The sequence below is a fragment of the Hipposideros armiger genome, unplaced genomic scaffold (genome assembly GCF_001890085.2).
Source record: "Hipposideros armiger isolate ML-2016 unplaced genomic scaffold, ASM189008v1 scaffold_5, whole genome shotgun sequence".
Lineage (NCBI taxonomy): Eukaryota > Metazoa > Chordata > Mammalia > Chiroptera > Hipposideridae > Hipposideros > Hipposideros armiger.
In genome coordinates, this window is record NW_017731355.1 from 9,022,301 (window position 1) to 9,034,790 (window position 12,490).

Here is a 12,490-nt window from a genome sequence, read left to right on the forward strand (position 1 = left end):
ATAGCCAAGGGATACAGGTAATGGATTTTCTTTTAGAAGGAGAACAGGGGCATTTCAGAATCTTGTCTATAGCCTCTAAGCTCTGGGCTTTGTCCCTTTATGCCATGTCCTCACATTCAGTCTTGTAAATGTATGCTTTTAAATGCAACCACTCTTTTTTTTTTTAAACCAATGCTCCAGTGATGATTAAGGGCAAAGGTTAAAGTAGTTATTTGAATTTAAAAAATATTATATTTGAAATAGAGTCCTTTGAGCCTCACAATTTGGGACTGAATAGTGGCTGACTGCCACAACCTCTCAGATTTGGCCTGTTGAGCCTTGTTTCCTTCATCTCTAAGAATAATAATAGTACCTGACTCTGGGAATACGAGGCTTAAACAAGTTAACAAATGAACTTCTAACACATGTAGAGAAGGGTCTGGGACATGGCTGGGCCCAGCATCAGCTACTGCTATCATCATTATGGGCTGTTTTGCTCAGAATTCTATTACACTGGAACTCTAGGTTGTCCTTTAATGTGCTCTATTGTAGGAAAGAAGAATACAAAGAAAACATTCACTCTTTAATGCTTCTTGCTTAATTGAGAACTATAATAACAAAAAAAATGCACTTCAAAGACAAATAAAAACTAACTTTATTGACTGTTAATCTTACCATGAAATGCCTACAAGAATAATTACAAAATAATGCAGTTTTTTTTAAACACACTTTTGGTATCATCCTGATATGATGATCCTTTCACAGAAAGGATTATTGACAAGTTTCTGTAGATATAAAGCTCACTGTTGCAAATACAAATGTAGATGTGTAGAGGCAATATATACCAAATTGGTATACTAACTAGCAATGGATATTAACAAATGCAGAATAAATAACAGCTTTATACTTTTCTTTTCCTTATTTTTTATTTTTTAAAACAATTTCCAAATACAAAAATGTAGGTATTCAAAATGGATTTTCATATACATATATATAATTCTGCTGCAAACAGTGGATCAGAAAGCAAGAATGTCCTTAGCATCTTAGCATGTTTCATTTTTGAAAACCCACAAAACTATTCAAAATCCAATTAGAAAGACGGTGTGCAAAACCACCAACAGTGCTGGAAAAACCTGAAGACTTGATTCTGGTTGAAGGAGAGAGAAAATAAAGTATAAAGCACTATCTCATTAATGAAATAGGTTTTTTTCTTGATGACTGCAAGAAACACTAACAGCTAAAGAAATGCACCACATTATAACCTGGGCTCTTTAGAATCAAATGTCACCAGGATTTGTCTCTTGAGCATCTATAAGAAATGGTGGATTATTTAATGACTTATAAGTAAAACAGTCATTAGATGATCCTTTCATACTTTATCCTTTTTATACAGAGACTGAGACACTGTTATACATTCTGATATCTGAAACTTTGGTTTTTTAAAAACATTTGATAAAAGTAAAATAATTTCATGACTATAGAACACTATAGAAGTGTGTTCCATTTAAAGTGTCAAGTTAAACTGATTGGACCAGGCTTATTGTGCACACACTACCCTGTCACATCCCTGTGGGGACATGCAAGGGGCTGCACAGGTGGAGTTTGCTCACGTTCTCCATGTGTTTATAATACTGACTCCCATCTGTGGGTAACACTGCATGTTCTGTACCCTAAATCTATTTCTTTGTTACCTGAAAACTTAATTTTGTATAAAAATATGAGTTTCTTTAGAAAATAATATAGTTTTTTTAATAAAACCTGGTATATAGAAAAAATGGTATATCAAAATATGGTAAACAAATGTTTTAAATATGAAATCATTAAAAACTTTTCATAGAAAGACATTGTGCTAAAGTACTCTCCTGAAGTGCGAGCCACATTGTATTGACATCTAAAGGTTAGTAAGTTCATTCTCCTGACTTGGTTTCATTATATAGCCTAACAGCAGTGGCAGTAACTGTCTTAAAAATGGCCTCTTCTCAAACACTAACATTTTCTGGATGCTTTTATTTCAAAATTAATACAAAGACACCCTCTAGATCAGTGGTTTTCAACTCTGCTGCATATTAGCTCCATTTGGAGAACTTTAAAAGAAAAGGCAATTCCACTCGGGTCTTACCACAAGAGACTGATTTAATTCATCGGAGGTTGGACCCAGACATTGTTATGTATTTTTTTTAAAGCTCCCCAAATAATTCTACTATGCACCCTGGGTTGAGAATAATGGCAAAAGACACAGGAAAAAAATAGTCATGTTTAACTATATGTATGTCAACTGATTGTCTGTAGGTATCATTCATTCAATGATGCATCCACCATATTAAAAAAAGAAAGACCACGTATACAAGATAGTCATGGAAGTGAAAATGAAGTAGTAAGCTTTAAACACATATAAACACGCACAATCTCATGTATTTATATATGTATAATAACATATATGTATAATCAGGGTATTTTTGGTTAAGCAGAAACTAGTATTACTGTAATTTGTTCTTGGTTAAAAAACAAAAAAGACACCAAGCGCAAACATTTTCTAAGATATTTCCATAATTTTAACAGAAAACAGGGTTGGAAACTCCACAAAATGCATTATGATATGAACACAATTGATCCGTTACTTGAATGAGGAGCTTGACTGAGTCCTAGAGCTTTCTGGAAGAGGAGCAGAGGAGGAGGACATGGCACTGACTGGGCGTGAGGGAGTCACACGACATCACAGCATGCACAGTCTTCCGGTTATTGCTTAATTCACATCTTCTTGACCCTGGGCTGCACTCCTGTTACGTACGTATCTTTGGCTTGCTAGAACCACATGATTTTGACTGCTTCGTTAGTGTTCTTTTTGGGACAGCCCCTGTGAGGCGGCGATGGCTGTGTACTAGGCAATGGTCTGTCCATTAAAATAAGAAGGGACTCTTCTCTCTCCTCCCTCAAAACAGGAGCATTTCAGGAGGGAGTGATACAAAAATTTACAAGCAAACAAACAGACCTAACAACATTATTCACATGATTAAAAAAAAGTGATGTTATGGGTAATTGAATTAAAAAAACAAAAGAACAATGAACAAAAAACACCACCGTTCAATATCCTGAAGGCTTGGTAACCAGTAAAGCACATTTCCTTTCCAAAGGATCGTGAACTTCCGGGCACTTGTCTTGCTGTACATTCTCTTAATTCTGCGCAATACTTAAAGTGCAATTGTTCCAAGGCTTTTATTTCCATCACAAATATCATCAAGAAAGAGCTGCATTTGGGGTAAAGAAAATATGGCACAAAAACACGTAAAGAAAGAACCCATGGCTTTCACAGCCTCTAGCAAACAGCAGGCTGCCGGATATAGCTGCACGAGGACGTACTTTATACAACAAACTCTGGAACTTCATCATGAGTGAGATCCAGAGAAAAGTATTTGCTGGTTCTTTTGACAGGAAAAGCATCTTGAATGTTGACACACTGCTGAGCCAAGCAGCTGTTGCAGTAGAGGCCTTCTTCATCCAGTTCATGGCCACATCCAAAAGTGTAACTCTGAGCAGTGTCTTGACACAGACCTGCAATGCGCAAGAAGTCTTTCTGGTAAAGTCTGATGTCGTCAAGGCTCAAGCTATGTCGATCCGTGGAGGTCTTTGGTTTTCGACATATGGTCTGTAAAACAACGGAAGGCTGAAACAACTTCAAGAGTAAAGTGAAAGGTTAGCAACATTTGCCCTGTAGACAGAGAGGCTGCAGACTCATAAAAGGTTAAGAAATCTCTCTATATGTATGTTAGAAAGTGGTTTCCAATCTCACGTCTCTGGGCCTCTGAGGCCCTGGTGGGGAAAAATATCAGCACCACCACCACCAGTAATAGCAGCTAACATTTACTGAGCCTTTATTATGTGCTAGGCCCTGATCTAAACACCATACATGTATTATTGACTCATTTAATTTTCCTGTTGGCCCTGAGGCGGGTGCTATCACTCTCCCCATTTTACAGATGAATAATCCAAGACACAGAGAAATCAAACGCAACAGGAATCTATCTCCCGCATCTCAGGAATCAATCAATTATCAGAACATAAGGCTGCATAGGTGAAGACACCATTTCTTCATTTTTCACTAGGATATGGCATTTCAAGGTGGCAACACTCTCATGCTGAGCTCTGTGTTTATTTTAATAAGAAATGGGAAAACAAACTAATTATTACTCAAGAAACACAGTTGGAAGAACCATTTTTTTAAAAGCCAGAATTCTTGGGTGGAAAAATAATATGAAGTGTTCTTGGTGCAGAAAAGGTTGGGAGGCAAGCGCCCGGGTTGCGAGGCAGCTCTTAAACACTGCAAGAGGCCATGTTCTGCCAAATGGTTCACACAGCAGGCAGCAGACTTTTGGAACTCATTATCCCAAGAGGTGGTACTGGCTGAAAATATAAATAGGTTAAAAATGGCTCAGATAATTACATGAATGAAGATACTAAGTGGGTTATTTAAGGAAACGAGGCATTATATCTCTAACTTTTGCTGCTGAACACCACAAAGGCCAACCTTGTTAGAATAAGATGCCACTTTTGCTGAAGGCAAAAGTACCAGGAGGAGAGACGAGTGTCTGAATGCAACAAATGATATCAGGAAGTGTCACACCTGAGCACTCCCTGAAGTTGATGATCCCTTGTACTGAGGTAGTCTTCCTAGGTGCCAATGAGACGTGACACAGAGAATTCAACAGATCATCACCAAAATCCTCAAGGCAGGCACAGAATGCCCTCCCCGCTTTGTAGGTGTGGACTCTGATACTCGGCTGTGCCCCACAAACATTCATGTACAATAAGAGCGAACACTTGGGGGAGCAGGGGTGCAAACCCAGGCTTTGACCCTGGAGCTCGTCCACCTAATCATATTATACCTACTGCTTTAAAAATTACTCAGTGGAGTTTTCAGAAAAATATTTACTAAAATATCATTTTACATTGTGGCTACTTAAATGGACATAAGAGAATGGACAATTGGGGAAAAAAGGAAGAAAGAGAAAAATGTAGGAGGCAAAGACTGCTAGAATGCAAGAGAAAGAAATCAAAGACAGAAACCCATAGAAGGAAAAAGAAAAAGGTAGAGACAATCCAAGAAAGAGAGGCATATAAGGAAAGATGGAGAAAACTCAGAAAATAGAGGTGAATAAAGTTGTCCATTATATACAAATGCTGCACCAATGAGTATTAGAGTATTTCAATTTATCTATATCTTTTGACATGTTAACAGTCTAACCTGTGAATACAGGTTATCAAATACTCTTACTTAGCGTACTTTGAAAATTCACTCTGAATAGAATAATCAGAGTGTGAAAACATTTCTGCAAACAACACACCTGACAAATTGCGGAGGTCAATCAACACACACACGCGCAAAGCTTAAAGGCTAGAGGCTTCCCACCCACATAAACAGTGAAACAAAGTACATAATTTATCTAAAAATAAAATCAACTCAAAATGGAATTAGCAAACAAAATGGAAACACATTCAGAATAAAACTAGAATGTATGTATGTATCTGGTAAGAATCATTTTCTTATGATTTTTAATTTTCACTTGTTTATATAAATATAAATGTCAAGTTCCTATTTAAATTTTCAATTCCTTCCATACCTGTGGGAGAGAATCGGTACTCTGGCCACGAAGTTTGACAACTGTTTCTGAAGAGCTGGAGGTGGAAGAACCGATTTCTTTTACAATCAACCCTAAAGTAAAACACAGGGGAAAAAAAAAATTAAGACTTCAAATTATTCATACGTCTTGCCACATATCTGACATATACTACTACCACCAAGAATGAAGGATCAAATATTAACCATTATTGAAAAATCTCACTGTAACTTTTTGGTGATAGACAACCAGGATGGAACACATTTTGTCTTGTGTCTTACAGTAAATGGGGGGGGGGGATAGGGGAGGGGTGTGTGTGAGATAAATGTGGGGTTTGAGTATAGAAGGAGTTTAGAGCCTGAGTTTTCTAAAATAAACTTCTAAAAGCTATTTATGATGAAGTTAGTAATAAAAACCAAGATCGCAGGTATAAAGCAGTCTCCTCACTATATCTCCTAAAGTTTTCCCACTCTCCACATAACACTAACTTTGAATTGAACGCCGCCTGTACAGTGATGCTGCCTGCTAGGTTTGGTTCCACCTGGACATTCAGTGGGTGAGTGTGAGGGCTCTGGCCTCTGGAGTCACACGGATAGGGGCTGGAACCTGGCCCAGACCAGCAATTAGCTGTGTGCCCTGGCCAGTTACTCGGCCACCCTGTGTCTCAGCCTCCTCCTTTTATAAAAGGGGGCTGATAATGGCACCAACCGAGAGTTTTATGATTAAAGAGCAAATGTGCGAAAAGCACAAGGCGCCAGGCCTGCATATGAAACCCCCTCAGTTCAAAGAAACTCTTCGTGCTGACAGGGACACTGTGACACACCCCCTGCAGCTGATCCCACGGGTAAGAGACCAAAATGAGAGGCCACCGTGAAAATTCAGCTCTGCATCGCTAAGATCCACAGGGCCCCTAACCGCCCCAGGTCTCAGGAGCAGCCTGCTCGCATTTTGGAAAGAGGAATCCAGGCTGACACTTCCTTATGAGTCTGTGGCACGCGAGTGAAGCACCCCCAGAAATCTTTCAGAAGGTAAAATTACCAACAAGAACTGGAGGTGAAAGGGAAGGTCACTGACACTTTTCTTGCAAATTGATGAAGCAAGTGAATAGGTCAAGTCCCACATCCTTAAGGCCAAATGACTTAGGTGCCTTCCTGCCTTATAAAGAAAGAACCTTGACTAATGTGATCTTTATTCAGCCACTGTTAGTAACTGACAGAGGACTCATGTTAACTATCTCTGTGTTACCTGCTGCCCCCATCGCCCCGTCCCACAGGCACTTGCGTGGACATTCATCGTTTTAGACCATTTTCTTCACACACACACACACACACACACACACGAGCGAGCGCATGCTATCTGTGTACCTATAATGTACATATAATTGTGAATTTATATTTAATATATACTGAAATGTATTTGTAAGAAAAAATCCAATGCTCATTGCAATAAAACAAATGGGCAAGAAAGGGGGAAAGCTGGATATAAGAACTCTAAGCATGACTAGAGCAGCCAGCCTGGTGAGTCTTTGTTGGGCGGGCAGAGGGAGTCTATGCAACCACTGGCAGGTCCATTCCTGGCAGGGCAGGTGACCGCCATGGTTCTGCTAGGTTAGCAACTGGAATTCTGCAATAAAAGGCTGCTTGTGCTGTGGCGGCGTCAGGGCCAGGATGACGGGGACTGTGTGCTGGCTGCGTTCACCTCTGATTCCTCGCCCCAGCACACAGGAGAGGCTCACCCCGTATCAGGGACTGTGGGTCTTGACAGGGCAATGGCAGGTCCCTCCAGTCCTAATAGGGTCTTTCCCTCGGTCTGGGCTATAAGGGGCATAACAACCAGCACCCAGGCAGTTCTGACAGTGCTGGTTCCTAAGGCATATTTCTCTAAAGAACAGAGACTAATTCATGACATGTTAACCAAAGCGGTTAGAAGGAACTGAGGTTTAAAGACAAAACCCATACTGCTGCTATTTTTTTTAAAGATAACATCTTTCATTTGATAGAAATATATATATTACATACATTATATAACCCTATAATTGGGTTATGGTGAATGCATGTTTTCTGGAAGAATTCATCAAACATGGAATTTACAAGTGTCTTTTTATGTCAACCTTTTTTGACACTTTTTCCCCCAGATTCCTGTACCTCGCATATTATAGTACGGGGAACACAAACCTGGAGACCTGACTTCTATCTTTAGCCAGGTAGCGTTTGTCTTCTCTAATCTATAGGTTTTCTCATCTGTAGAAAGGAGGATACTCTAAAGGGTCTGTGAGGCGCCTTTTAGCTGTATTATATAATTCTCTGATTATCATTTAAAATAACGAGGGAGGGAGGGAAAGATGGAGAGGGAGAGGGAGAGCGACAGAGAGAATCCTGCTTTACAGCTTTGTCCAGAGCAAGGGGTGGAAGATGCCACTAGCTGATCCTGGCGCCCCTCCTCCATCCTGTTCCCCGTCCCCCACGGAAGACCCTTGGTCCCGCAGTTTATAATACTGACTTGGAAAGGCTCTAATTCCAGTCCTGTCTCTGACCCCATGCTTCTGTTTTCCGAGCCCCCCGCTTCCCAGTCCAGGACAATCAACTAGCTAAGGAGAATGTCCTGCAGGGGCTCACCAGAGTGGCCGTTCAGCTTCCGCGACAGGAGCATGTCCTCCGTGATATAGATGCACATGTCTGGGCTGACTTCCAGGGACTCTTCATTCATCTGCTCCAGGTCCCTGGGGTCATCAACCAACATCTCTATTTCTGAGACAGAAAAAGGAAAAGACACTTAATGACATAAAGAAACATGGCCACCATCATTCAAAGCCACACTTGGAGGGAGGCTATGTAATTATTCATATGATAAAATACACTTGTTAAGGAGACTCTTCAGTAGGAAACTCGAGGGACGATTCTCAACTAGACGCTACTTGTTCTCTTTTCCACAGGACTGATGTCATCTACCTGTCTTCTAATGCCACAATTTGACTGTTCATTATTCTTTAGAAGAAAAGCTGCAGTGCCATGCTGCGATGACAAAGAGCAAACTGAGGCTGATGGCCGTTTGCCTAACAGCAAACACACTGTTGACACAGTCAGAACGAATAGTTCATGAAGCTCCCCATTTCCCAGAGCGGCCTACTCTCAGGACACGTAGTGGCTCCATTTGCGCTCCACATGACTTCCATAGTAACTAAACATCCGTTTTGCAGTTTTCCTTAATGGACTCGGTATCTTTGCTCCAAAGCTGAATGCTACAGCAATTATTTGAGACAGAAAAATAATAAAGAAGACGCACACAAACGGCACGTTGAGCTGACACAGGCTGTAGAGCTTGTCTCATTTCCTTCACACAGAGTTAAGCAGCAGCTGCAAAATTCCTTTTATACTCCCTAGAGTTCTGGTGACATGGGAGGTATTTAAGAAATACTTACTAATTAAACAAATGGCCTGGGCTCAAATCTTTTTTTGTGTAGACGTTCAAGACATTTCTGTCACTATCACTGCATCCAGCCTGTTGTCCTAACCGATGCCTATTTCATCTGGAAATCAGAGACACAAGGGCTGCAGGACTAACTTCTACGCTACTTCATATAAACCACTAACACTTAGAATCCACAACCATCCCATTCGGTGGTGGCAAAGAAGCGTGAGTACAGTGATGTTTGGTTCACAAACACAAACAACTCAGCCAAGTCACCGAGGAGGATGACAAGACACCTCCTGTTCTCTATTACTGCCTCTTAGCTGCTCTCCAAACATCAATTCTATAGAACCGATACTTGGTGGGGTGGCAGGGGGACGAATGAGAGGGAGGGGCCAGGAGAGAAAAAGAAGCCAGGTGAGGGCAAGTCAGCACTGTTAGCTTGGAGGGCCTGGGGAAAGGCTACCATCATCCTGCGAGTCCTCCTCCAGCCGGTCCTTGCCACCGCTCTCCACCCCTGAGGTGTGGGAGCTGCCATGGCTGGTCATCGAGCTGCAGGTCTTCAGCTTGCGGTGGATGGCGCTGCCAGAGTAGCTGTCCTCCGGCCCCGTGTCCCGGGGCTTGGTGTCTGCCTCGATGCCCGAGGTGTGGGAGCTGCTGTGGCTGGCGGTGGAGTGACGAGACAGGCGCTTGTGCTTCATGCTGCCCGCGCTGCTGCCGCTGGCCCGGGACCGCTTTTCCAGCTGGTCCATGTCAAGGTCCAGGTTGTCGCTGATGTAAGATTCCCGATATTGCTTCTTCTCTGTGTGGAGAGGAGCACAGCTTGTCATTATAGTCAACCAAGACAGAGGAGAGCGCTTGGTGAGCTTACATGGGTCATTAGGCCGAGAACAAGTACAATGTCACACTCCGAATCTAGTGACTGGAAAGTGGTCATAACTGGCGGGACCTCCACTTCAGAAAACCACAACATGCGTAAGACTCAGTACAACAGATTTGAGGGGAGTATTTAAACTACTCAAAAAGTTTTACAGCTTCAAACACGACAGAAGAGTATTATTCAAAGCACAAGTCGGCAAGACCACTTGTCGGCAAACTGTTGTTGGTCCACAGTGAAGTAAGTTCAGTGACTGAGAATACACATTTGGAAAGTTTTAGAGCAATCTGACGTCGTCATGACAGCCACTGATGTGATTTTGTAATTTACAAAAGTGTCAGTCCACAGTGGATTAGAAATTTTAAAAAGCTGGTCCTTCCCCACAGATAACTTCAAAGCACTGCTATAGGAGGCTATTTAATAAACATAGTTATGCTAACTGCCATTCATTTCATTTCTTCATTTGTTCAGTTCGATTCATCGTTAGCTTAGCTCTAACTGTCCAATACAATTTCAAGTAAAATTATTCTCCTGAAAATTTCTTTCAAAGAATTCTACAATTTAGTTTTACATTAATAAAGATGGCTTTTCTCCATTTAGGCTGAATTAGTAAGGCTTTATCATCTAATTAGAAAACAGTAATCATTGTTGATTTTTCATGTGGCTCGCATTGGTAAAACCATTCTTTAACATGTCATGCTGTTCTATAATACAAAGACACAAGATTGGAAAGTCCTATCAAATGCTAAACTAATCATTACATTAAGGCACAAAGTACAACTGAGGTGCAGGTATATGACTGACACAAAAACATTATTTTTGTGTTTCAGGTTAAAAAAATAGTTTAGCTTCTTTGTACAGTAAAACCTTGGATTGCAAGTAACGTGGTTTGCGAGTGTTCCACAAGACAAGCAAATATTTCTAATACTTTTTAATATGGTAAACGAGCGATGTCTTACAATACAGGTAGTTTGTTTCCAGAACGAATTATGCTCACAAACCAAGGTATTACTGTAGTTTTAATACTGATGAGAAAATAACACATTAGAACAATACTAAACATGGAGCGTGCATTTGGGGAATGTTAAGTTGATATGATTTCAGAAACTGCTAACTGGTAGACTAATTGGGTTCTCAGGGGGGTGATAATGGACTTAACATCTTGTTTCTTGGTTAAGTGAAAACACTTGCACTCCTGCTGTTGGAATCCAGCTCTAAAGTACAGTCACCACAGGCTCCCCAGAGAGGGACTGAGCATCAGCACAAAGAGAAAAAGGCAACACGTTCCAGGATGCAAAATGAAAAAAAAAATGCTTAGAGAGGGCTATGTGTACATTTCTGGGCTCCAGCCCATTCATGCCAATTTTGAGGAACTGGGCTGAAAGACAAAGGTGAGTGAGTGTGTGTAGCCGCACAGAAAGCAGACTGGAACTGGACATCACAGCCCCCCCACACATCACTGAGATAAAAGTGCATCCAAACCATTTCTGAGGACTAGACTGGGTTCTAAGGACTCCTATTTTCTGAAGGCAACAGGAATTGAGATGAAAGATGGAGAGCTAAAGGCATTTGCAAAATTCTCATACAATTTCTATTCATTGTAGTTTCAAAATAACAGCCATGTGGCCCTTGGAAGGCTGGCAAGTGAAGACAAAAAAAATTAAAGAGAGAGAGAGAGAGAGAGAGAGAGCGCGAGACAGTGAGAGAGAGAGAGAGAGAGAGAAAGAGAGAGAGAGAGGACTTCTATAGGGTGTTAGAGCTCTAAGACAATTGGGAATTGTGGATCTAGCAATTTAAAAGCTTTTCTACTGCTTCACAAATAGTCCTTTTGCTGGCAACTTCCTGATAATCAGGTTTAGAGCCAATCCACACTCACTAGTATACTCACGGGAAGCTAAGCACTTGGCAGCCTGCTCTCCTCCTCCTAGGAGCCCAGTGTAAATCCGCTTCCTGTTAAAGTGCCAGTGCAGCCTTGGTACTCCACGAGACTGGCTTCTGTTCCATTAAAGTGCTACATTATTGCTTAGACCCTCTGCAAACACTTAGGAAGCTTCCCACCACTCAGTGACAAACTGAGGGACATGCTGAAATAATTCAGACATTTATTCTAAGACATGCAAAAGGAATCTCTCATTCCCCTGGTAATCACCAACATCCACAGCACAGATGGTCAACATGTCGGTGTTTTTATTCCCTCTGTGGTAAAAGCCCAGGGACCACAAAGTTTTTCATTATTTTGGAATATAATGCAGTCAATGTGACCTCTGGACACATGGCCTGAGAATAAGCTCCAGCTACTGAACAAAGGTGGGTTTAAAAAAAAAAAATTTTTTTTTATGACAAAGGCATTTCTTCTCTTGTAAATACTATGGAAGAAAGAATTCTTGTCAATTCATTTTCTACAACAAAATGCTAAAATACTGTTTCAGACAAGGTGACTCTGAAATAAATTTAATTGAGACAAATACAGACCTCTTTTGTCCTACTTTTTTGCTAAACCAATGTTGAGAAAAGGGCTTTCTTAAGAAAATGATGGAGTCCTTAAGTACGGGTGAGACAACTGAATTCAGGCCAAGGTTCGTCCAAAGAACCTTATTTTCAGGCTTTCTTCAGA

General features: G+C 41.0%; 1 protein-coding gene across 2 annotated transcripts in view; it reads right to left on the reverse strand.

The window, feature by feature from the left end:
- Positions 1 to 616: 616 nt before the first annotated feature.
- FRMD6 (FERM domain containing 6) overlaps positions 617 to 12,490 on the reverse strand; it is a 38,077-nt gene continuing 26,203 nt past the window's right edge. For both annotated transcript variants that reach the window (XM_019645672.1, XM_019645664.1), the window contains exons 10-13: positions 9,466 to 9,801; positions 8,207 to 8,338; positions 5,595 to 5,686; positions 617 to 3,622 (exon numbers count right to left, since the gene is read on the reverse strand). In XM_019645672.1, coding sequence (XP_019501217.1) covers positions 3,338 to 3,622; positions 5,595 to 5,686; positions 8,207 to 8,338; positions 9,466 to 9,801 — 845 coding nt within the window. In that variant the 3' untranslated portion in view covers positions 617 to 3,337. The remainder of the gene's footprint in view (positions 3,623 to 5,594; positions 5,687 to 8,206; positions 8,339 to 9,465; positions 9,802 to 12,490) is intronic.